This window comes from Lupinus angustifolius, chromosome LG08, assembly GCF_001865875.1.
Source record: "Lupinus angustifolius cultivar Tanjil chromosome LG08, LupAngTanjil_v1.0, whole genome shotgun sequence".
Classification (NCBI taxonomy): domain Eukaryota; kingdom Viridiplantae; phylum Streptophyta; class Magnoliopsida; order Fabales; family Fabaceae; genus Lupinus; species Lupinus angustifolius.
The window spans coordinates 4,880,617-4,907,545 of NC_032016.1; the positions used below are offsets into that span (position 1 = coordinate 4,880,617).

The window sequence follows — 26,929 nt, forward strand, 5'->3', positions numbered from 1 at the left end:
CTAAACCATAAATGAATATCATTGGAATTATTAAAAAATAATTCCGCAAATGCCCACAACAAGCACAAAAAGGGTTTTTGTCGGGAATAAAGCCGTGAGTGATTGGCAGATTGTGAATCAAACAGAATTAATCAATCAGCAAAAAAATAATAAAGAGGATGATTTTGGCACGAAAATATATGTGCTGTGAGCCCTTGACAGCGACCAATTCAGAACATGAGAACCTTTCTTGTTTTCATTTTATTTTGAAAATGTTAACAATTTGTTTTAATAATATCTTTCATTAGTTCGTGCAAATTAAAGTGGCTGAAATATAATTTTATCATATTATTATTATGAAAACCTTTTTCTTTTCTGAGTATATGAAACTGTTTTGCAAAATGTTGATATTTAATCATGTTACTTTCATAAAAAATTCCAAATATATGACAAATTCTAAACCTATGACACATTCCTTTGTAAATTAAATGACAATATTTTATCATATAAACTAGCGAGATACCCGTGCATTTGTGCGAACGGTATTTTTTTGCCACATGATTAAGAATGTACATATTACATGTACATTCACATAGTTAAGAACACAATGTTATTTGTACATTCGTATGGTTAAAAATACTTATGTTGTCCGTGCATTTGTATTGTTAAGAACAAACATGTGACTCGTGCATTTTAATGGTTAAAACACATATGTAGCCCATACATTCGTATTGTTAAGAAAATACATATTACTTGTGCATTCATATAGTTAAAACACACATGTTACTCATACATTCGCAGCATTATTAAGAACACACGTGCTGCCCGTATTACCAATGCAAGTCCAATTTTATAAATTGATTACATTTTTATTAATAAAACTACTCAACTCCAATGACCGATATTAATTATATTCCTCAGACAAAGTAAAAGATAACATTTTGAAAGAGACTCAATTGAGGAAAAGAAAGGTACATGGGTCTAAAGAACAGTGTCAACCTCATTGTGAAAGTTAGATATAATACTTGCTTGAGGACAAACAAGAGATAAGTTTGAGGGGATTTGAAGAGTGTGAAATTATGCTACATTTGCATTGCATTTAACTTGCATTTTAGGACATAATTGGGTCTTTATGATTGCTTTTAGCTTTTGTTTCTCTTTGTTCAGATTGAGCGAATGTTTTGGCTATGTTGTGTAGTTTGGATGGATTAAAGTCAAAAAACATAGAGATCAGGTGCAAGAAGATAAAATTCAATGTTGAGGCTATGCGAAGACCAAATGAAGAGCCAAAAGAAGTCATAAATGTTATATTATATTCCTATTTTTTAGATTTGTTTTGTTGGGCTTAACCCAATATTTTGTAATTAGGACAAATAAGGGTTCTCCCTCAAGGATAAAAACACTTTACATTACAATTTTCTAATTTAGAATTTGGTATTCTCTTCTCCATCATGAGTGAGCAATTCCCTTTGTTTCTAGGATTGATGCTATGCCCTTTTACATTCAATAAATACTTATTCTTACTTCTATTTCATTGAGTGTTGTGATTTGAATCATTAAACTGAGTTTTATTTGTGTGAGTTGTCTGACCAACAAATTACACCTCTTAAATACATTGGGGGATGACCAAGAGGTGAACCCAACTATTTGATCATTCAGTTATTCAAACTTTAATCCTAATTCACGAGAGTAGTATTAGGATTCTCGGGGGTTTATGGAATTCACCTTGGGTTGCTACGAAACGATTGGATAAAAAGATCCAAGTAAATGATTTGATTGATAACCGTACCATGAGAGTAGGTGCGACTTCAATTGAGTACATGTGTCAGAGCTCGAGAGAGGATGAGACATATCAGAGAGCAATTCACCCTCACAACTTAAAGTTCATGAAAAGGAGTAAAACAAGGATTTACGAGTGTAAAGACGGTGCCCCTTATCTTCGGAACTATTCTTAAAATTAGATTTCGATCCATTTTTACTATTTTCATAATTATTCTTGTCAATTGTTAAATTGTTCTAAATTCACTTTTAATTCCTATTTGAGTTTGAGATAAATTAATTGTTAAAATTAAAGGAGTTTTATAGTCTGTTAAAGTTGTTAGTTGATTTCAGTTTGTTAGTTATAATATTGTTTTCGTTAATCAATTAAGAGTTTAATTAATCGATTAACTAGTTAGTTATTAGTTAGGCATTGTAGTATATAAAGGGTGATCCCTTATTATTGTAACTCAATTCTATATAGAAAGTTTCCATTTTCTCATTCATGATTTTCTCTCATACTTCTTGATTCATCAAGAAGCTTTCTCTTCATGGATTTTCTCATTCTTTCTTTCTTGCTTTAGCAAGATTCATGCATGGCTCTACCATTTTAACATGGTATCAGAGCAATAATTATTATTTTGATGGCTTCTGTTTATACTTCTATTATTCCAAGATTCAACAAAGAATCATCATTTCATTCATGACTCTAAAAAAAGGTTGGTTTCACATTCATGGAGGTGATTTAGATGATGGTGTATGGAAGTTGGTGACTGATTTGATCATGTGAAAATATGTATCAAGATCCACCCTTTGGTATTTCGTTCTTATCGAATTCACTTTGTCAAAGAACCCAAGTTGAGAAAAGGTACTTTGTAGTTATTCACTACTTTTCATCAACATCACCCTGATATTTTGCAATCTTCTGAGTTCTTATTGCCCCAAGAAAGAAACTCAACTTCTAGCATTGGATGAACAATGTAAGATGATGACCTTGAGTTCTTCAAACATGTAAATGCCTGAATGTCGGTTGCACTTTGTAGATTGTTTACTTCTTGTATCTGTAAGAATTGTCCTTACGAAAATGATTCTTGGACAGTTTCTCAATGACAACAAGAATTACTTCACATTTTTTTCTTATTCTTTATCATTTACCCCCAATTATTTCTCATTTCTTTATTACTCTAGTTTCTTTACCCATCTCTCATTACACAATATTATAGTGTGTAATTTTCCTCATTGAAGCAACATATAAGAATCAAGATTAAGGTCCATCTCATTTCTCTCTTTCATCTGTTATGATTGGTTTGCTTCTGTCAAAAAGATGGTTAAGCGTTGGATGAAATTGCTTCTGTCAAATGGTGGTTAAGCGTCAGTATTGCTTCATGTTCAGATTTCAAGACTGGGAGACGAAGATTCGCTCACCAGCAAGAAGAGGTATTAGAGTATGTGTGGTGTTCAATGCAATCATTTCAAGCTTGGAATGCTTGACACATTCCAGCTTGAGGGGGGATGTTAAAGTTGTTAGTTGATTTCAGTTTGTTAGTTATGATATTTTTTCGTTAATCGATTAAGAGTTTAATTAATCGATTAACTAGTTAGTTATTAGTTAGGCATTGTAGTATACAAAGGGTGATCCCTTATTCTTGTAACTCAATTCTATATAGAAAGTTTCCATTTTCTCATTCATGATTTTCTCTCATACTTCTTGATTCATCAAGAAGCTTTCTCTTCATGGATTTTCTCATTCTTTCTTTCTTGCTTTAGCAAGATTCATGCATGGCTCTACCATTTTAACATAGTCCTCGTGAGATCGATATTTTATTACTTGACGATATAATCGTGCATTTGCGATTTGCCCTATCACTGGGTAAGGAAGAAGAGCAAAAGAATCATCCTCAATTCCTTAGCTTATTTAGAATAGTCACAATGATTATTTTTAAGGTTGTTCTTAATGAAATAAGATCATTCTTACTCTGTTCTCCACTGTGTCATTCTTATTTTCTGCTTTTTGTTCTTAAATAAGAACAATTTTTGGTTGTTCTTAGCCAAGGGAAAGTGAGGAGAAATGTAGATGTTGTGGAAAAAAGTAGACATTGTGGGACCCAAATAAATATAAGAATAATGTTTGCTATTATGAAGGAAATGTTATTATTATTATTTCATTAGAAGTTATAATAAATAATAAAATAATGTGTCAAATCCAAATAAGAATGAAGATTTTGTTTGCTGCTAGAAATGATCTTAGAGCTCTCACGAAGTATTTTTCTTGCCTAGACCTATAGAGACCAAGACCACTTATTGAGAAGGAATTCAAGAATTCGCTCATGTCTCCACTACCACACACAAGATGCTTGGTAAACATAGGTATGACAACGGGCACAGGCGGACACGAGTAGGAGCTATCTGCTACCCGTTTCGAAATAGGAGTGCGTTACTCTTACACGTTAGTACCCATATAGTTACTCGCATGCGGGTTTTTTGCGGGTATTTTTGGGTACCCGCGAGAACAACGGGTACCTGCGAGTTTCCTATATTATGATTGAATTTTTATCTTCCTAATTTTATTATGTTTCAAATGAAATAAAACTTTTTTTTTTTTTACATTTTGATTGAATATTTGGCAAAAAAAAATATAATTTTTTTACATTTTTTTACATTTTTTTACATTTTTACATTTTTTTTACATTTTCTATTCACATTTCCCTAACAAACAAAATATAATTTTCTTTGCAAGACATGTATGTTTCTACATATATAATAATGTTTGTAGGGAGTTGTACCACCAAATTCAATAAAAGAGGTAAACAAGGTAAAAAATGTCAAGTAATAGGAAAATATGTACACAATGTAATGAATATTATGGTAGTGTATTTTTTATTTTAATTAAAGATAATATAGTAATTATATAAATAATGGATACCCACGGGCACGAGTACCATAATACTCATACTTGCCTGTATGTACTATGGATATTTTTAAAAACTCGTTTTTAAAACATGCAGGTACCCGTTTGTGACTCATACTTGTGCCCGTTTTACCCGTGGGTACCCATGAGTACGAGTTTTTTTGCCATCCCCAGGTAAACCTTGTACATATAGGCTAAGCTTCACAATTTCTATCGGTTAACTTGACGGTGAAGTGGATTACGATTAATGTAGCAACATTAGCAACAAATAATCAAATAAAGGGTATAGAGAATAAATAAAAGAGAGAAAACAAGAAAAATTGTTAATATGATTCAACAAATTGTGTCTATGTTCTTAAGAATGCTAAACGTTATGTACCAAAATTTTATTACATAATAAGGATTATAAACTTTAGCATACTTATGAACTCAAATGTTCACTAGTATTAATGTAACAATAAAGACATTGTTCTTGTGACATGTGTCCATACAAATTATTCTCGACACACCTAATGCTATGTTGGCGATGGTGGAAGGTCCTTAGTGAAAACAATGAAGGATGGTGATAGGAATGAGAGGGATGTAAGTTGTTCAGGTTGAATGACAATCATGATGACCATGGAATTATAGACACATCATCTATTGTGGAAGTAAGGATGGTGATGGCTTGATGAAGACAAAGGTTCCACCATCAATAGAGTGACGACGAAGATGATACGATGATAGTGATGATAATAATAACGATGATCGGGTGATGATAATAACGATGATCGGGTGATGATAATAGTGATAATGTCAATAAAAATGATTTCTAGTTTTTTTTAAGGCTGGGTGAAACACCCCAATATATTGAAGAAGGAAAACAGAACAAAGTACAAAGAAAGAGATATTATATGTTCCTAAATCTATAATTAGGAATAGACAATCTATTCCTATTGAATTCAAGCAGAATGAAACTAGGCAATGAATCCCACCAAGTATACAATTTAGAAGAAATAGCAAACGAAGCAAGCTTATCGACACAAGTATTTCCCTCCCTGTAAATATGAGAAACTCGAAACTCCATAGCAGAAACATGCATTTGACAAAGATACCATTGGTTAAGAAGCTTCCAAGGGACTTGGAATTTTCCGTTGAAAATATCAACAACATTCATAGAATCACATTCAAGCCAAATTTTTATCCAACCATTGTTGTGAGCAATCTCAATTGCTAGGATAGCTGCCCTTAGCTCAGCGTACAATGAGTCTGTGATGCCAATGTAAGAAGCAAAGGAGCCTAAGAAGTCCCATGGCTATCCCTGAAGATTGCACCACTCCCTGCATGGCCAGGTGCGCCATGAGCAGCACCGTCGGAGTTGATTTTGATCCATCCAGGCAAGGGAGTGTACCACACCACCTCAGTGGTGGAGGGGGCAGAGGAGTAGTGAGGAGAAACATTTAAGTTCCTTAGAATACTGAAATCGTGTTGAGAACCATTGGCACAAAGCTTGGAAAGATTCCCCGACATAGATATGCCCATTTTAATTCTGGCTTTTGCCATAGCTAGAGTAGTCCAGGAGTCTTGGAATCTGCAAAAGTTCCTGCAATGCAAGATTGTGTTCACTGTGTAAACAATTGCAACAACAAGAACACCCTTGATTTGAGGACTCCGTTGAAGATTGCACCTGGATAGGATCGCAACTATGGAGGAAATGTCAATTTGAATGTGGAAAATGCCACCAATCCACTGCCAAAGGTCAACAGCAAAGGGGCACAAGAGGAACAGATGATCAGATGTTTCACTACTAGCCTTGCAGAGGTTGCACCTTGAAACTAGAGAGCACCCTCTTAATTGGAGATTCTCATCAGTGGGCATTCGCCTATGGAACAACCTCCAAGTGGTGAAGGATTTGGATGGGGGAATAGAATCAGACCAGATAAACCTACACCAGTTCATATGGTTAGCATTGGGCCTGATGTAGTTATAGGCAGCTTTAAGAGGTAGAGAGCCATCCATAGTGCCCTGCCAAACAAACTGATCACCCTTGTCTGTGATGATGGTGTCTACAATGCTTGAGGCAATCTGAGGGAAGAGATCATGGATTAGCTTAGGAATGATCCATTTACAGTCCTGAGTGAAGTCAGCAACCTTGGATAAAAAGGAGGGGTGGAACTCATCAGGGATGTGCAGGGATTCCACCAGAGGAGATCCCAACCAGTTGTCCAGCCAGAAATGGATGTTTTTCCCTTCTCCAACCAACCAAATGGAATTAGACATAACAGTGTGCCAATTGCTTTTAATGTCAGGCCAAATGGAGGATTTGAAGTATCTCTGAGAGGGATAGGTGCCCCTCCCAAATCTGTGCCTATAAAGGATGGCCCACTTCTGGGAAGAAGAGGACATTTCCCAGGAAAGCTTGATCAGAGCAGCCTGATTCATAGCCTTGATGGATCTCAGGCCTAGGCCACCAGAATTTGTAGGGGAACAAACCTTGTGCCAAGACATAGTAGCAATTTTCCTTGTGCTTGTATCCCCAGACCAAATAAAATTTCTGATGCACTTGTCCAAATTCTGAATCAAGTTGGAAGGCCAAGAATAGATGTGGAAGCTATAGGTGAGCATGCTTAGAATGATTGACTTGACAAGCTCAACTCTGCCCATAATAGACAATAAGGAACCTTTCCAAGTGGCTAATTTGAGGATAATCCTATCAGCAATTGCTTGGAGGTGAATCTTCCTTGGTTTCCCTTTAAAAAGAGGAACACCAAGATAGTTAAACGGGAGCCTTCCATGAGAAAAACCAAGAGTTGAAGACAAAGCCAGGATTTTCCTAGGAGAGGCAGTAGTAGAGTAGAATCTGCACTTGCTGATACTTATGTGTTGACCTGAAGCTTGGGCATAATCAATGACCAACTTCTTGAGAGCCATAAGATTCCTCTTGTTGCCATTACAGAATATGAGGATGTCATCAGCATACAACACATGGCTAGGAGTACAAAGATTAGCAGGGCCAGAGATAGGACATAACTGACCCTCCAACACTAGCTTAGAAATGCCTCTATTGAGGACATCCTCTACTAGACAAAAAAGCAGAGGAGACAAATGATCACCTTGTCTAACTCCCCTTCTGCAGGAGAAGAACCCAACAGATTGACCATTGACATTAATTGAAAGCTTAGTTGAGTGAAGGATGATCATGATCCAGTCAGTGAACTTACTGTTGAAGCCAAAAGTAGAGAGAGTGTCCAGCAAGAAACCCCAGTCAAGAGTGTCAAAAGATTTTTTGATGTCCAGCTTGATTGCCAAGTTTCCCCCAAACACTTTGTGATCAAGCAGGTTGATTGCCTCAGAAGCAATGCAGATGCATTCATGAATATGTCTCTCCTTAATGAATCCTCTTTGCTGAGGAGATATGATTTTAAGAGCAATTAGAGCAAGCCTATCAGCTAGGACTTTAGTGATGATTTTAAATTGGAAGTTGGCTAAAGCAATGAGCCTAAAGTCCTCAATTCTATCAGCTTCAAGGTGCTTAGGAATGAGAACCACAAAGTTGAAGTTAATATTTGGTGGAAGCCAATTGTTGGAGAAAAAGTAGGCCACAGATTGACACACATCCTGGCCTATAATTTCCCAGAAAGCCTGGAAAAAGCAACCACCAAAGCCATCAGGGCCAAGGGCACCATCCCCCTTCATGCTGAACACAGCAGATTTGATCTCCTCATTAGAGGGATGCTTGGTGAGCAAGAAATTGTCTTCCTCAGTCACCAAAGAAGGGATAATAGAACTGATCAGGCCATTAGAGACAACATTATTAGAAGAGGCATACAAGACAGTGAAATAATCCAAAACATGGGTGGCAATGTCATCATGGTTTGTAAGAATGTTGTCCCCCTCCTTTAACATGGTGAGGGCTTTGGTGTTTTGCCTAACCTTGGCCACTATGTGGAAAAAACTGGTATTCCTGTCACCATTGGTGTGCCAATTCATTCTAGCTTTTTCCTTCCAAAAAGCTTCCTCAACCAAAAGAGCTTGAAGCAACTCCTGCTGAGCAATAGCTTCTTGGTCCAAAAGATCCTCATCAGGGCCATAGCTGTCAATGCATTGCTGGATGGATTCAATTGAGGCAAGGGAAGCCTTAACCCGGAGATGTAAGTCACCAAAAACATTCTTGTTCCAGTCCCTGAGCTTCTCTTTTAGCAGCTTGAGCTTCTGAGAGATAATGAACATAGGGCAGCCTCTAATATCCAATTGTCAAACTTCAGCCACCACTCTTTTGCAGTCCAAGTGCTGGAGCCACATACCATGAAATCTAAAAGCAGAAATTCTGGAGATTGATGAGAAGGAGAAACTCAAGAGAAGGGGGTGGTGATCAGAGGAGATTCTAGTCAAAGTACAGCAGAAAATTTCATTCCAAGAAGCAAGCCAATCAGCATTGCAGAGGCATTTGTCCAACCTCTTCTCAGTGAGAGCATTGCCTCTCATTTTATTAGACCAAGTGAGCTGAGCACCTCTAGTCAAGAGATGAATGAGGTTAGAGCCATCAGAAAAGGACTTAAACTCCTCAGAAGGCAAAGTAGGAGGGACAACAGAGCCCCAATGTTCATTAGCTCATAGCACCACATTAAAGTTACCAATGCAACACCAAAGGCCAGGAGTAGCAGCCATGATGTCTCTAATCTCATCCCAAAGAAGTCTTCTATGAATATAGTGGGTATGTGCATACACAACACAAATGAAAAAAGTGGAGTCCTGATCAGTTAAGGAGATGGAAATTTGCTGCCTAGAATTGGCTATCATAGAAGGAACCAGGTCAATTCTACAAATTCCCCAAATATTAGGCAATTGAGGGTACCTATCATTCTTCACAAAAAGCTTTAGATTCATTGCAGACCAATATAGAGGGGAAAGGGCCTCCGAGGAAATCCAAGGCTCAGAAAGAAAAACCAAATCCGGTTTGAGATCCAGGCAAAAAGTCTTGAGAACTAACCTTGTTTTGAGGTTGCCAAATCCCCTTCAGTTCCAATAGATAACTCTCATTGGGAAGGGGTTAAGTAGCCACCCTTGCGGGTATTATACACTTTTTCTGTGCTATTTCTTTTCCTTAATTTTTTCTTTTGAGATTTTGAGAGAACCATAGTGTATGAGTCCTCCCTTAATTCCACAACCTCCTCATCTTTATCATCTGCCCAGAGCCTACCTAGTAACCTCATATCTCTGGTAGCAGAGGGATTTGTCATTTCCTATATGTCTTGAATGACAAAGTTACCACCTGGGGGTTGGGGGGTTGAGTCCTAACCACTTCAGGTTCTGGTATGCCCACCACATTTTCAGGCACCTCAATTGGCGTTGCTTCTCCCTAATATGAGTCTACAGAGCTGTCCTCCTTATCAGAGACCAAGCCAACTTTTTCCAACCCTTCAATATTGATATCATGCTCAATGTCTAGGTCAATAGTTAATTCATTACCTTTAGCTTCCATCAAGGGGGGAGGCTTCTTTGTTAGTTTCCCTTTCTGGGTTGCTTTCTTTGGGGCTTCCTCAGGAGAGGCCTTCCTTCTTCTACAAGATGAGGATAGATGGCCAATGGAGAGGCAACTCAGACAGAATTCTGGCAAGCTTTCATACTCAATGGAGACAAAGAATGCAAACCCCTCTCTTTCTACTAAGATTTGGTCAGGAAGTGAATTCTTTAGGTTGATATCCACTAGCACTCTTGCATAATGGCCAAAGGATCTCTTGCTTGTTGCCTCATCTAGGGAGATAGGAGTACCAACTCCTCCTGCTATTGAGAAGATAATCATAGGGCTCCAATATTCTTGAGGGAGTCCTAGGATTCTAATCCAACACCGAGAATGTGTGATTTTCTGAAGGGAAGGGTTGAAATCAGGTGTCCATAAGAAGAGTCTTAGGATTTCTGGTTTGAGATTCCAAGAGCCTATTGAGCATACCTTCCTCATGTCCTCTCCCGATGAGAAAGAGAAATCATAGAAGCCCATTCCCAGTGAAATCATAGTCCATTGTCCAGCCAATGTCCAGAGAGAAGAAAGTTTGGCTTTGAGATCAGGGAACTTTAATGGCTGATCTCCTTTTGAGAGGATGATTCTTCCATGTAAATGGTTTTTGCATCTCTGCAATCCAGCTTGGTACTCTGCCTCTGGTATCTTAATAGCTATGGCATCTCCCTTAACACAAGGAAGGGGAAGTTGTGAGATGGAGACCTCACCCGAGCCTTTTAGAGCTTGAAGAAAAGATGGTTTTGAGAGTGAATGTGCATTTGATTTTACTGTATGTGACGGGCCTGGTATGTCACCTAAGCAAGACCAAGGAATGAGAGGGACAGTTGATGTCATGATGGGATTAAGGTAGATCCAAGGATGATGGAGACTAACCCTAGTAGAGCTCCAAGAAAGTTGGAACCCTAACAATCCAAATTTTTCAAAAATTTAAGTAGATTAACTTCATCATTGTTTCTAGTTTTGAAATTGTATTTTTTTGCATAGAAAATATAATGAGATAAATTGAAGTGATTTATATTATAATTCCATGGATTTGATTCTTCAACTAAATCTATAAGACCCAATTCAAACACCAACAAAAACATGGAAAATGACAAAATTACCCTTCCCTGCTATTTCTATGATTTTTAAACAGTTTTAAATCCTATAATTGGTCCCCCACAACCTCATCTCTTTTCTTGGCCGTATTTCCCCATTCTGCAGTTTTATGCCTTGTGTTCCTCCTAAAGGCTGTTTGAGTTATGTAATGAGTTTTGTTTTATATAAACAATAAATTTATTGAAAAAGTTCGAGAGGTACATTGAGAGACGCAAATAGATGAGTTATATAATAAGTTATTTGACTTTGAAATGCTGATATATATTATTTTTATGTACTTTAATTATTGATCATATCTATTACTGATTCAATTATGATTCAGAAAATAAATGTTTTGATTCCTTATATATATACCTATATGAACTTTGCATATATGACCTTCAGCATGTTACAGATAATTGATCATCATGTAAGCTACCTTACAAACACACTTCTTTTTCCTTTAATACTTTTAGATGAAAAAGACTGATTTTTTTTTCTTTTTGTCACCTTTTGCAATTCGTTCCGGTACCTTAGCTAGTATAGCGAAGAATGTCTTCCATATTATAAAAATTCACTTGCTGAAAATAAATACTACATAACTTAATGTAAAAATTACTCTTACGCTGGCTGGACCAGAAATATTGCTCTCATTCCTCAAGCGATCGGTACTCGACAAAAGTCTAAGTTTCTCAAATGTATATGTACTCAGGTAAATTCAAATTATAAGTTGTAAATATAAGAAATTAAGTCACCATCAACCCAAAAAACGAGAAGCTACAAAACAAGTTGTACTTGTAATTATTTCATATAGAAAATAGACAAATCAATGAATTAAAACTGATCAAAATCCAAAGATGTTACTTGCACCAAAGTTTTCTCACCTCCATGATGATCAACCTGTTGCTGCTGCTGCTGCATACTGAAACCACCAGACTCCACTTGTAATGAAGGCTCAGCTAATTGGCTTTGATTTTGATTTGGTGTACTCACTCCCACAGGATTATTTGCTTGTGAACTTAACTCATTTTCTGGCTTTTCAGAATGTAGAACAAGCCTTCCTTGATTATACAGATTGTTTAATTGGTGGAAATAAGGACAAGTCCTAGAATCAAGGGACCTTTTCTTATTAACATCCTTTGTTTTTTTGAAGTACTTGTTTATGTTCTCCCACTTCTCTTTGCATCTTTTTGCACTTCTCTCATATCCCAACTCCAACATTCCTTGTGAGATTCTCTCCCATAGAGGTGGCTTGTTTCCTTCCTTCTCTTCATTGTTGTTATTGTTATTATTAAGACTACTGCACCTGAGATTTATCATTGCTAATACTTCATCTTTTGGCCATCTTCTCCCAACGCCATCTTTCTCAGAAGTACATATAACATTTGAGAAGTATTTGTTTGAAACTGATATTGTATTATTCTGCCTTTTGAGAGAAGAAGAACTAGGGTTCTGGAGAGTTGTAGGTGAAGTAGTAGAAGAAGCATTTTGTAATGTTTCTTGGGAAGGAATAGAACTAGAGTTTTCTAGAACCATATTAGGATTAGGGTTTTGTGATGATGGTGAAGAAGGAGTAGTGCAAATATTTGGGTTTGAAACATTTGTTACCTTGATTTGGGTTGAATTATGTGAAGAAGCAGTTGCTGAGAACTTGTTCAAGAATTCAATAATATTAGCTTGTCTATCACCAGCAATAGCTTTCTCCTGAGCTATAATCTCAAGATCTTGGTTCATCCTATCCATCTCTTGCTTCTTCCATGCTTCTTCCCTTGCAAACTTCTCTTCATCTCTCTTCATCATATCTTTAATCAACTTGTTATGCATCTCTTCTTGTTGTTCCATCATCTTGTGCACAATGCTCTCACAAAAACCCTTGAACATTTCAAACCTATCCGGTCTCTTCCTCTTAGGCCTTTTGTCCTCCTTTGCATTTTCCCCAACCATCTCTTCTTCATTATCACCTTGCTCATTTTGTTTGCTTAAACCTTCTTCTAGGTCCATGATCTTGTCTTTTCCTTCTTCTATGCTTGTTGGCTTTACAGTCTCAGCAACTTGATGATTATCACCATGATTATAAAGCTCTTCAATCTCATTAAGAAACCGATAATTATTATTATTCTTGGTGTAGCTAATGTTGTTGAAATATCTGCTTTCTTCTTCAAACTTCTCCTTGCACTTCTCTGAAGTCCTCTTATATCCAAGCTCTGCTAGCTTCCTGTGCCCATCATAAATACACACATATAATAAATCCAAATTAAATAAAGCCAACCATGGAAGCATTTATTCTTGTTTAATTATTTACCCCTCACCAGTGTCTTCATTACAACACAGAATAATAATAATAAAAACAATAGACAAAATCATATTTTTTCCAATAATTTCCGCTCCTTTTAATTTTCTTCCCTTACTCTTCAATCCTGTTTTTCCCCCCTCTCTCGGGGTGTGTGTCATATGTGTCTCACGGTGTGTCAATATGTGAGCTAAAGTGTAGATGCACGTGTATGTTTGTCTACCACATGGAAGTAACAGCATATGATGCAAAGAAACAACCACTCATTCAAATTAATTAAAAGAAAATTAAGACCAAGCTCAATATATAATTTTACTTATATGATTTTTAGATAATATGTTTCAACTTCTAATTTCAAAACCAAGGTGGATGTGTTTGTTTAACTTGATCCAGTAACTGAAAACAAGTTAATGGAAAAAATAAAATGATATGATTTAATTGTAAGCATGTGATTAAGTAATTAATAATAAGAGTATAGTTTGTTGTTGTACCTTGAGACATGTTCCCAAGTGAGTTCAGGGAACCAATTCTCCATGCTAGATCTGATCCTCAACAGTGCAAGTACTTCATCATTAGTCCAAGGATCAATACTTTGATCTCTTTCAATTTCAAAGTTCATTGGTAAAGTATTATGTTGTTCCTTCTCAGGTTCATGTTCTTTGTGGGTAGAAGGTTGGTGTAATTGGTGCAAGAGGTTGGGTTGGTGTTGAAGTGGCAATTGATGAGGAGAAGGGTTATAAGGATCAAAAGAAGGGAAGGTGGTATTGTTTGGTGCAGCAGCAACAACAGCAGAAGAATGAAGAGGGAAGGGTAAGTGAAGAGGAAGTGAAGTCATTGGTGTTATGAATTGATGGAACTGGTCTGGTACTCCATCAAACATGTTTGTGTTTTGTGTTTTGTGTTTTATGTGTTGTTAAGATAGTTTCTCTCCTTTACCTCTTTTCTTTCTTGTGCTCACTGTAAATCAGCAAAATGAACTTTACAAAACACCAACCCTCTCTCTCTCTCTTTCTATTTTTCTCTCTCACATTTATCAGAGAATTTGTCCTTGCATGCAAGGGAAAAATAGCCCACAACCACACCCTGTAGAAGTAAGTGAGTTAATGAGTAAATCTCCATGTAAAGAGAAAAATACTATTTTTATATTAATTTTAAGTATAAAAATATTAAAGTATAAATAAAAAGATATAATTATTATTTTGTTTTTTGACTTTTGTACGATACTTTCCTCTCCAATAAGGATGAAAAGCATTGCCTAGTGAATTCACCATCCATAATCACATTACATGTAAATATATAATGCTACATTCTATAGGATAAAAAAGTGATTTTACTTGAATGAGTCCATCAATCCATGATACAAATGAAAAGTATATTAAATACATATTTCAGCCTTTTTTACTTTCAAATAAAGTCCAAACTCATTTTTATCATTCACTCTTACAAATCAACAAATCACATGGCATAAGATTTAAAACTGTGGCTGCAGTGACATTAGAGGTTGTGTTAATGTAATTGTCGAAAATTATAGTAAAACGTAGTAGAGTGGTTGAATTGCGATTGCCAAGACTCTCAGATTACAATTCTTGTAAATCACAATTTAAAACAGTTTTGAAGGTTTTAGAAAGTTGTATTATCTTACATACACATAAAAAAAATGAACGAATATATCGACAAAAAATGAACATACTGTCCGAGTGACACGTTGTCACTGGCCGTTTTGTAGTGAATGTGGAAATGAATGCATTTGCTTCAATTGGAAGAAATGAAGAAAGAGAAAAAGAAAGACTTGGTGACATTATATCTTTCTATATGAATATGGCCCCATTAGATCTATCAACTACATGTAAGGTTATTGGCGTAATGTTGTAACACTCTACTTGATTCTTAGTTAGACTAAAAAACAAGAATTTGATTAATGTAAATGATATTTATTAGGAGGGATAATGACACATTCTAAAATGATTAGTTTATTAACTATATGATGAGATGATACCATTAGTTATACTAAAAAATACTATACCATTAAGCAATAATAACACCTCATTCCATCCATCATCTCTTGGAGTAACACTTGATGCAATGACAAGACACATCCAAAATCGATTAGTTCATTTGTCATGAGATATGAGGAAATATCATTGATTGACATAAAAAATACATATGATTAAAGATTTGACTTCGACACCCATGTAGGATAAGGATTTTTGTACTACCAATGGTACCCCACTCTTTTAAGTAAGCAATTAATCATTTTCAGGGTGTGTGATTGTCCCTCCTAACAATTGTCGCTATCGGGAATTAAATTATTAGTCTTTTGGTCATTTGAGGGATCTAGTAAGTCTTATACCATTAGACCAGTGTAGGATGAATATGTTAATGAAGATAGAAGTATAAGATGGAGATGATACATGGATTTATTTAAATGATTATGGTTGTGACTGGCCATGCGAATCCTATGCAGGAGCTGACGCTGATGATGGTGTAATTAACGGCATCCGGGGATGGCAGGACACGTGAAAACATGCAGAGGCTGGGACCAATTATTTAAGGATGGGAATTTTCACATGGTACAATGGAATACAGTGTTATAGTACAGTTTCATCACAGAACCCCTTCCCTTTCTTTCTTACTTAGATTAGAGAGGGGAATGGCCACTAGTTTAAATTTCTAGTATGGTTAACAAAAGCTAGCTAGAAATATATATTTCAATTTAATGATGATGCAAGGGTTGGTCCTACTATTATGTATACTTGTATAATGTGGATCTAAGAACACCAACAATAAGAATATTTCCCCCACCTTCAAGGATTTTACTTTCCACTTTTTGAGATTTTCCATTCTTAAGAGCCTGTTTGTGACTACATGATTTCAGCATAATCTAGGCTGCACCTTTTTTCCTTCCCTTATTTTGTTCGGTTATTTATTGGTATTCTATCTAGCTATATAAATATGATAATCAAATTAAGGTAGTTTGGTATAAGAATGAAAACAAAGAGAAGATAAATGAGACACTTATAATGTTGTTGCACCCCAAATATATTATTTTGGTATATAATTGTACAGGGCTAAGATCATCTCTGGAAAATCCAGTAAATGAAAAGTTATGAATTTATCTTTCCCTTACATTCTAATAATGGAGAGTCGATCTAATACGGGACACTATTGTAATATTAAGGTTAAACATGTTTAAGAGAAGAGAAGGGAAGAAAAGAGAATTGATTGGCATTTAGAGGAAGGAGGAGAGTGAAAGAAGGAAGGGGGTGGGGTAAGATGGTTAATGATTCCAGCAAAGATTGAAGATTTAACCAGCTTGCAATGAGTTGTGGAAAGAGATGTGTCATAACCTCAAAGACCAATCTTACCCTTTTGTACCAACCACCCTTCCCCTCGTATCTTTTCGAGTTTGACCCACCCAATTTTACTCAGAACATGGTTGCAGCAACTCGTACCAAAATATTTATAGACTAACAGTGAGCGTGGAGGTGTATTTATTTTCACGGTTACTTGTGGGATAAAACTCAATATTAATATGTTTTTCTCTATGTTATATGTAGGGAAGGAATCAGAAAGAAAAAAATGAAGTAACACCCAAATTTGATGTGTTAAAACAAAAAAAAAAGTATCTCCAGTACTTTTATAATATTATTTTAGAGTTTTTGTTTTGATTCTATTTATAACATTGTTTTTATAATAAATAAATTTATTACCAAAATATTTATTTCATCAAAGAAGGACAATCATAATAAATATGGTATATGATGTTGACCCTACATTAAATTTTACTGTCAAAGTTATTACTTAGAGGTTATTGAAATCTCCATAAATAAATCAAACAGACGAACGAGACAAATAACTAAATAGATAGTGGCGGTTTTCATCTTCATTATCAATTTTCCATTACAAAACCTAAATCATAAACCCTTCATTATTTCCCATTATTTTCTTTTCCAGGGACCTTCTCTTCCATGCAGGTTTATGTGTTCCGATTCTTTTCCATTCTTGTGTCTGGGTTTATGTGCTTTGCGTCTTCATCAAAACAGGTTTATGGTATTATGTTAACCCTTCAATTTTTTTGTGTCTTCGTCAATAACAGGTTGCTCTTTTCCATTCACTATCCTCTAATTTTCGTTCTAATCAAATCATTTTTCGTTTTTCGTTTATAATCCCCTCTTCAACCTGAATACTTTATTTGTAGCTAAAGATTTTGAATTGTTTTAAACGCCTTTTTTATCTACAAATCCCTAATTTGGTGTGTTTAGAGTTAATTTTAAAAAATAAAGATTGTTAGGGATTTGGGTTTTCTCTTAAATTTGATTATATTTTCATGGTCTTCGATTTACACTATCCAAAAACGATAGGAGGCAATACAAAAAAGATAGGACTATTTTGTATGATAAATACATATATGTTTAACTTTTTTTTATACTACTAAAGATATATCATACCTTACAGGTAAAGAACTAAACGTTTTTAGGATGTGTGATTGTCTTCCTTAATAATAGAATATTTGATATTTTAGTCTTTAATACTTATTTAACTTTAATTAGATATAAAAAGAGAATAATATAAAATTTTGAAATAGAACAAAAAAAATAGTGTTGTTAAAACCATACCGGTTATCAAACCGGTCAGAGTACTGGTATAGTGGTATAGTAATTCAACCGGTTATTTAGTAATTAAACCGCATGCCGGTTAAATTGGACATACTTGCTTATATTTATATATATAAAAACATATAATAAAAAAATCAAATAGTTTATAATTTATTCAAAATTAACATAAACAAACAACTTTAAGTCTTTAACAAATTCAAAGTCTAAATTACAAAACATATATCAATCCAAAAGTATCATTTAACAACCACAAAATATAAATAAATGACACAAATTCACAACTCACTCTACAAAACAAATAAATTTGGAGTTTTAACATTTAACACCAAGGTGTCAAAGGTGTCTCATATCGAGATTATATTTTTGCATCAAATCCTATCTTCAGACACTCCAAGATTACATAAATGTCACTGAAGTTACACATGAATGTTAGGAACCAAAAAGTGTAATCTAAGTATGCATCGGAAGCATGTGCCTTGAAGTGTTGAAGAAGAGTTGGAAAGATGGATCACCTTGTAATGGGTTTTTAAGTTTTTTTAAAAAACAATTTGTGTATAAACCGTACGGTTTAGTTAAATACCAGTCGTCTCACCGGTTTAGACCGGTTCAACATCTATAGTATACCGGTTAGGAATCCAGTTTGCCAGTTTTTCGGTTGAACTGGTCGGTATGGTACAATTTTTACATCATTGCAAAAAAGACTAGGAGGGGTGATTGCAAAATTTTATAACTTGGTCCATCCCTAGTTATGTGGGTTCGTACCAATCTTGAAAGACACCGATGTAAAAAGGAATATTAAAATCTCTAATGACTCAATCCAAACAAAAACTATTATATGCAACAACCCCATTACATCTAAAAGGTACCCAATCTAATAACCCATATTGACTTTGAGTTAACCCATAATGTTTTTTTTATATTTTGCACTGCAATTTATATTTTTCATTAGGGTTCATACTTCATAGTATTTATTGAGACTTGATAAATTTAAAAGTTACCGAACTTTTCTTATTTTTCTATCCACAAAACATTATCCAGTTACTTAAAGGCATATAGGATCTCTTAGTATTGTAATAGGTCATTTGTCAAAAAATTGATTCTTGTTGAAAATTCAAATGTGAAACTCGAATAATAGATTAGTTCATTACTCATATATTGATTGTTGATTCTACCCTAAAAAAGATCATATTTTTTTCTCATATGAACGTAAAACTTGCACATTACAACGTCTACTATGATGTCGATTAAAGTTGTTCATAAAACATAATTAAATTGTTTGTTTGTTGAGATGAAAGAGCAATGATGTAAAAACTATACCGTACCGGTCGGTTCAACCGAAAAATCAATGAACCGGACCCCTAACCGGTACGGTACAGATGTTGTACCAGCCAAGTATCAAAACCAGTCAAAAATCAGTCAAAACCAGTGAACCGACCGGTATTTGACTAAACTCCGGTTGGTTTATACACATATATATATTTTTTTTTTAAAAACTTAAAAACCCATTACAAGGTACCCATCTTTCCAACTCTTCTTCAACACTTCAAGGCACATGCTTCCAAGACATACTTAGATTACATCTTTTGGTTCCTAACATTTGTATGTAATCTCAGTGACATATGTGTAATCTTGGAGTACTGTCTGAAGATAGGATTTGGTGAGAAAATATAATATCGATATGAGACAACTTTGACTCTTTGGTGTTAAATGTTAAAACTCCAAATTTATTTGTTTTGTAGAGTGAGTTGTGAACTTATGTCATTTATTTATATTTTGCGGTTGTTAAGTGATACTCTTGGATCGATATATGTTTTATAATTTAGACTTTGAATTTGTTAAAGACTTAAAGTTGTTTGTTTATGTGAATTTTGAGTAGATTATGAATATAGATTGTAAATTTGAGTATCTACCTATTTAGAATTTTTTTTGTTATAGGTTTGTATATATATAAATATAAATAGGTATGTTCGGTTTAATCGGCATGCGGTTTAATTACTGAACCATCGATTGAACCATTGTACCACTATATCAGTACCCTGACCGGTTTGATAACCGATACGGTTTTAACAACACTGTGAAAGAGTTCCCGATTTGATCCCACAAATGCTTTCTCTCCCCATTAGGAACCATCCATGGGCTTCTTTTTGTACACAGGGTGGGCTCTAAGAAAAGAGGAGCCGTGCATAGATGCCCCGACAACATGAGCTTGAAAAGTGAATGACATGTATAATTGAGGACATGTAGCTCCTTCTGCTAATGGAAGGCCCAATTAGCTCTAGATGAATTTAACTTTCCAGTGGTGGGAAAGATTGTCCTTGACCCAAGTAATGATATCAGAGGAGAAAATTTGTACAGTTTTGTATGGGACCAGGAACCACCCGTGGCCTTTATTAAGAGCCCATCTATCATACCCTCAAAGTAAGTCCTAACTGTTGAATTTTCCTTTTCTCTATCTTTTAAAAGTAAATTACACCGACACTCCCTGAGCTTTAGCGAAATTATACAAATCACTCCTTACTTCTACACCTACATAGACCTCCCTAATTTTTATACTTTCATTACATTGACCACCCATGCATGAGAAATAAGTGTAATTTTTTAAACAAAAAATGTGATAAATGCAATTAAGTTAAACAAAACATGGTATATTGTGGAGACAAGTCCAAATAATATATGAGTTGATACTTCTTTATTATGTTTGGTTCATTATGATATAGTATAAGAGCAACTTAAACAATATCTCTTTAGAATTGTTGATGCATTTTATAACAAAAAATAATAAAGGTACATTGATTTGTATATTATTTGGATTTTTTATCACAATATACCATGTTTTGTTTAACTTAATTGCATTTATCACATTTTTTGTTTAAAATATTACACTTATTTATCATGCGGGATGGTCAGTGTAATGAAAGTATAAAAACTATGGGAGGTTTGTGTAGGTGTAGAAAAGTGAGGGGTGGTTTGTGTAATTTCACTAAAACTCAGGGGATGTCAGTGTAATTAACTCATATTTTAATTATAACTTATACATGTGGGTTGTAGAGGCAGTAAAAAGAGCATTGTTATATTCTTCTGCTAAGTCCTCATACTAATCCTCTTACCCATAAAAAAGTGACATATGTCACTTGTAAACCAATCAGTAGTAAATAAAGTATCTTATTGTGTCCCATGTCATCTTCTCGTGGATAGAATGACAAATAGAAGGATATAATAGGATGATATATCATTTTCCGGTAGTAAAATGTTGGGCTTGGATAGCATTTACTAGAAAAGCTGAAAGATTAAGATTAAGGAGACAAAAAAATTTGGATTTTTTTTTGTATTCTCTCACTATTTTTAGTAAGGAGACAATACCTTATGAGATACGTTGTTATGCCTCCCAACGAATACTACTATCAGGAATCAAACATTTGATATTTTGATCTTGTTTTAAATCTAGCAAAATATTACATTACTAGATTAAGATCTAAAAAAATTGGATTTAGTTGTCAAACATTAAGAGATATAATGATCTTCAGATAACATTAACAAAAGAGCTTATTATAGGATTTCCTGAATAAAAGGTCATTATGAGCTGACATTGTTTTATCCATCACATAACTTTGGTAGACACCTTCCAGAAATAAGAAGCCTCTCAACACAAAATTATATATAAGAATAGAAATAACCTCGCGATAATCTCATTCACATTCTGCTAATCATCACACATCAAAGTAGGTAATTTTATCAAGAGAAGGAATAATCATGTCCACGCCTCATGCATAGTGTACAAAACAAGTATTGTCAACCTCATCACGACCGTAATTGTGGCCATATTTTTCCATCATTAAGCACAATTATGGTAAACCATAACTTCAAATGCAATTTAGACCCTTGGCTAGAGACTATGAGAATGTACTATATACTAGTGATAAGAGAGAAGAAGATGTATACTAATTATGTTATTCAAGTAGGAGTCTATTCTTTTTTAAGTCAATTTTCTTTCTTATGTTATATAAATAATATGTCTTGTTGATAATAAAATTAAACATTCAACATAAACATTTCCACTCTGCATATTTGTTTGTTACATGTAAACATCCAATTTTGATCGGGGTAAAAAAATTTAAAAACAAAAAGAGGAGGAAATCAAATTTTCAAATGTTTGTGACAACTGAGGTTTTTCCCCAACCCAACTAGAAACCCTAATCACACCCCCTTTATAAACCAAACTTAGCAACTCACTAACACTAATCAGAAAATTGAAAAAGAGAAACCAAGAAGAGGTAAACCTTGTTTTTAAAAGAAGGGAGAAAAGAGGAGAATGAGGAAGATAGCCAAACCAAGAAGAGGTTGAGAGGAACTCACTTGCTCCTTCTTCTATATACCCTTAAGGTCCATTTTCTTTCTTCTTCATCGTTTTGTTTACATTGTTAATGTTAATTGTTAAATTTATGCTTGAATCTTGCTAAAATAAGAGTATACTGGGTTCATATTTTTGCCTCACATGGCAATCCAAAACCTAATTCTCCAATCAATTTAACCATAACTTACAATTTAATTTTAGAAAACTTAATCCCCAAATCAATTTTACCATAAAATCTCCAAATCAATTTCAAAACCCTAACCACAAACCCCCATTTTTAATTATCAATCCTTAGCTCACTGTTTTTTTTAGTTTCCGATTTTTTTTCGTTTTTATTTTTGTTTTGTGTTTATTTTATTTAATTGTTTTTTATTCTGTTTATTTTATTCATATTGTTCTCTTTGATAAATCAATACTAATGTTTATATATGTGGAAATACAATATGATTTTTTTAAATAAATCAATGAGAGATAGTGCACTATGAGACTTGTGTCATATCGCGTTACTTTAAATTGACATTTTCATAATTAAATCAATGAGAGTTAGTGCACTATGGGACTTGTGCCATGTCGCGTTGCCTTAAATTGATATTTACAAAACAATTTAATTAATTCAACGAGAGATAATGCACTATGGGACTTGTGCTCTGTCGCATTATCTTAAATTGACATTTTCATAATTAAATCAATAAGGGATAGTGCACTATGATACTAGCGCCCTGTCGCGTTACCCTAAAGTGACATTTTTAAAATAACATAATTAAATCAATGAGAAGTAGTGCACTATGGGAGTTGTGCCATGTCGCGTTACCCTAAATTGACATTTTCAAAACAACATAATTAGATCAATGAGATGTAGTACACTATGAGACTTATACTCTATCGTGTTACTTTAAATTGACATTTTCACGATCAAATCGATGAAAGGTAGTGCACTATGAGACTTGTGCACTGTAGCGTTATCTCAATTTGACATTTTCAAAACAATTTAATTAAATCATGGAGGGGATAATGCACTATGGGACTCGTGCCTTATTACGTTATCTTATCCTATTTAAAAAAAAAGAATAATGATTAAACATATATTTTCTGAAAGAACTACGAAACCTTGATTTCTCTATTGCACTTAGAGATACATAGGAGCAGGTTTTATCCTATTAGGCACAAAAAAATTGTTTTTGGTGTTTTCTTGTGTTTTGTTTAATAATGTATGAAAGGTAAAACTAATATTTTGAATAAAATATCCATGCAATCGATATATGTACTATTTTTACAACGGGCGGTATTAGGTGCCTAACACATTCCTCATCCGTAATCGACTCCCGAACCCAATTTCTATTTTTGAGCGAATCAATTCTAATATTTTCAAAATTTGATTTTTTCACGTTTTCCCGCTAAAAAAACATTGATGGCGACTCCATTGCATTTAATTCCATATTTCTCGTTGCACCTACAAAAGTGGGGTAGCGACAGCATGCCGACTCTATTGGGATAGTTGAGAGTCAAACTTGTGAAGATTAATTACGTGGATATTCGGTTCATTATTTTAATTTTATCCTTTCCTTTTACTTTCATTTTTTTTGTTATTTGTTTCAAACAATTCATTTGTAAATAACTATTGTATATAGAATTTGTGTTTTGCTGTTGTGTACAGGTTCTCAGGTTATTATGAGGTTTTTATGCATTATTATATTGAGGTTTGTACGCTGCCCACACACTTCAATGTTCATGCATTATCGACCATCTACCAGACCTATTCACCTATTGTTAGCGATACATTGGCTTATCGTCATTGGGCATTTGTGCATATTTTGATTTTACGTTGATGTATCACTCAGATTGTTACTGGTATTATAGATATGGCTCCATGGTGTCTCGTACATCTTTGTCTCATATCGTGATATTTGGGTCGTAAGCTTCCACTAGTGACGACAGTCCAGGGACCTATAGGAAGTCTAGTACCACCAAATTCTGCATATATGGACTTTAGAACTTCACCTCAGGATATAGCCTTTTAGACTAAACAAACCTTGTAAGATGAACCACCTTTGTATAGGACACGGGAGTATACATTTTTTTTACTCTATTTTACTATTCGGTAAAAAGTTGGGAAAACTTTTATCTCACAATCATAAGTGACTCGATATAACACAAGCCTGAGAAAATTAGGGCATCACTGTTGTTTGATAACCTTATGACAGGATGGAAGGCTTACAAAAAAATCATTTCATGACAACATCTACATGCATATCATGCAATTATGCATTTTGTCATAAAAAAATAAAAATTATTTCATTATACCATTAATATGCATATCATGCACTCAAACAAAAAATATATAAATCATTTCATTATAGCATTCACATGCTTATCATGCACTAAATAAAAACAAAAAACAAAAAAAAAACATTATAACATTCATGTGTTTGTCATGCATTTCATAGTGGCATATATAAGCATATCATGTGTAAAAAAAGAACAAAAATATGTTACTTACATTCATGCACTTAATCATTCAATTTCATGCATGTCGCGTCCAAAAAAATTGGAAGAAAAAGAAAAGAAAATAGAGGATTCACGCGACATTCATATCATTGCAACATTCCTTATATCACTTATGTGAAGTACATTCATAGTCATACATCCATTACTTACACGTATGTGAAATGACTAACATTATCATGTTTTTTAGATCTTTTATTGAACGATGTCTCATTCTATATATCACAAGACCATGAATTATCAACAGAATATATGCAATCATATTGTGGGGTCTATGTGCTCTCTCTATAATTGTCGTCAACCACTACACGATCTAGAGGGGTTATAACCCTAGAAAACGGTTGTGGGGTGGTCAACATGTTATGTGGAAAGTTCTTCGTTCGATAATTGAAATAGTTTCAATAAGTCAAAAACAAATTTTTTAAATTCAAACTCCTTGAGAGTTACAAATTCAAAATTGGAATCATTGCGCGACCTAGGAAAAACAACGCTAATCAAAGTCATATTTTCAACGCTAGAGCTTGAACAATAATGAAGGCTAACAATTCACAAAATGAAGGAATCTATGTGTCGACATATATGACGGGAAGAGGAGAAGGGTTCTATCATTGATCCTTAACTCTACCTTTTCATTAGTGTCTTGGAGGAAGATTACTTTTCGTAAATCATGTCATCCTTCCTGATAAAGACAATGATCTGAGCCAATGATTTACATAGTTGCATAGTAATTATTTGATTATGTTGTAATCCATACGTTTTGAATTTTCTTTGGACTTATATTTATGTTACTTGAGACAATATATTAGTGAATTTGCATGATTATCTAACGATTCTTCTCCATTCATCCATTTTTATCATCTTCATTCTCACATACTTACCTTTCTTTCATACCATTGTGAACATCCACATTTTTATCCCATTTCTTTCCACGATGTTACATAGATCAACACATGTATCACAATTTTGTAGAGATTTTGTCCAGTTATAGGGTACTTGAACATTTATCAATTGCCGATAGGGGTGTCAAAACGGGCCGCCTAGCCTGTTTAGCCCGCGCCCGCAAATGCCTGCAATAATTTAAGCGAGCCGGACATGCCCGCAATTGGTTAACGGACAAAAAGTCATGCCCTGTCCGTTTTAAAACGGGCTAATGGGTTAACGGGCGGCCCGCAAGCATTTTCCTGTTTACATTAAAAAAGCAACAATGGTGAATGCTAAGTTATCAAATGTCAATTCAAATTTCCTATGCAGTACATTATGCAGTAAATCAATAGATTTTACATAACCACATTACATAATAATTAAAAGTCTCTATAATAATAATTCAAAACATGTCTCTCTAACCATATTAGATAATAATTCTCTCTAACAAGTCTGCAATAATAATTATAAAATAACCAAGCAGTAATAAAGTCTTGGATTAGCTAATATTAAAATCTTCAATCATCATTTGATCATCTTCAATCAACCATCCTTGAAGTTGTTCCATTCCCAATATCATTAGATTCATCATCATCTACATATAGTAACAAAATTAGAAGAATGAAATAGTTAAACTCACATTGAACAATTATAAGAAGAAATAATCAAAATTTAGGTTAGGTTGCATTAAACAAGTTACCAACTTACCATTGTTAGCAAAACCATGCAACCAATTGCGAGTACAAATCAAAGCTTGTACATTTTTTGGCAAAAGATGACTCCTATATTTGTTAAGGACATGTGCACCAATGCTAAATGCAGTTTCAGATACAATAGTAGTAATAGGAATGCTTAGCAAGTCATGAGCCAATACTGATAAATTAGGAAAACGAGTAACTTTACCCTTCCACCATTTCAAGACATCTAATTCTTCATCCAACTCTTTGATTGGTTCATATAAGTAGACATCTAGTTGAGACTTCCCAACTTGACTTATAAGAATCATATTATGTTTTTTTAATTCCTAGCA

At 34.4% G+C, this 26,929-nt stretch overlaps 2 protein-coding genes across 4 annotated transcripts; both read right to left on the reverse strand.

The window, feature by feature from the left end:
* Positions 5,924 to 8,854, reverse strand: LOC109353840. Its single transcript, XM_019596202.1, has one exon. It carries the CDS (start codon positions 8,852 to 8,854, stop codon positions 5,924 to 5,926), a length of 2,931 nt encoding a protein of 976 aa, XP_019451747.1.
* On the reverse strand, positions 11,936 to 14,587 carry LOC109354920 (trihelix transcription factor GTL2-like). Of its 3 annotated transcripts, none has more exons than XM_019597740.1 (3): positions 14,460 to 14,587; positions 14,001 to 14,414; positions 11,936 to 13,434 (listed from the first exon to the last, which is right to left on the reverse strand). In XM_019597740.1, the coding sequence occupies exons 2-3, from the start codon at positions 14,387 to 14,389 to the stop codon at positions 12,054 to 12,056; spliced, it is 1,770 nt and encodes a 589-aa protein (XP_019453285.1). In that variant the 5' UTR covers positions 14,390 to 14,414; positions 14,460 to 14,587; the 3' UTR covers positions 11,936 to 12,053. The 3 variants fall into 3 exon arrangements, with proteins under 3 accessions (XP_019453285.1, XP_019453286.1, XP_019453284.1); XM_019597741.1 differs by lacking the exon at positions 14,460 to 14,587 and having other exon boundaries at positions 11,936 to 12,193; positions 12,224 to 13,434; positions 14,001 to 14,450; XM_019597739.1 differs by lacking the exon at positions 14,460 to 14,587 and having other exon boundaries at positions 14,001 to 14,450.

Excerpts from the sequence above, each read along its gene's own strand:
- LOC109354920 (XM_019597740.1), bottom strand. The coding sequence starts at position 14,389 with ATGTTTGATGGAGTACCAGACCAGTTCCATCAATTCATAACACCAATG. Across the intron at positions 13,435-14,000 it reads ACTTGGGAACATGTCTCAAG|GAAGCTAGCAGAGCTTGGAT; the intron begins GTACAACAACAA and ends TGATGGGCACAG.
- LOC109353840 (XM_019596202.1), bottom strand. The coding sequence starts at position 8,854 with ATGTTCATTATCTCTCAGAAGCTCAAGCTGCTAAAAGAGAAGCTCAGG.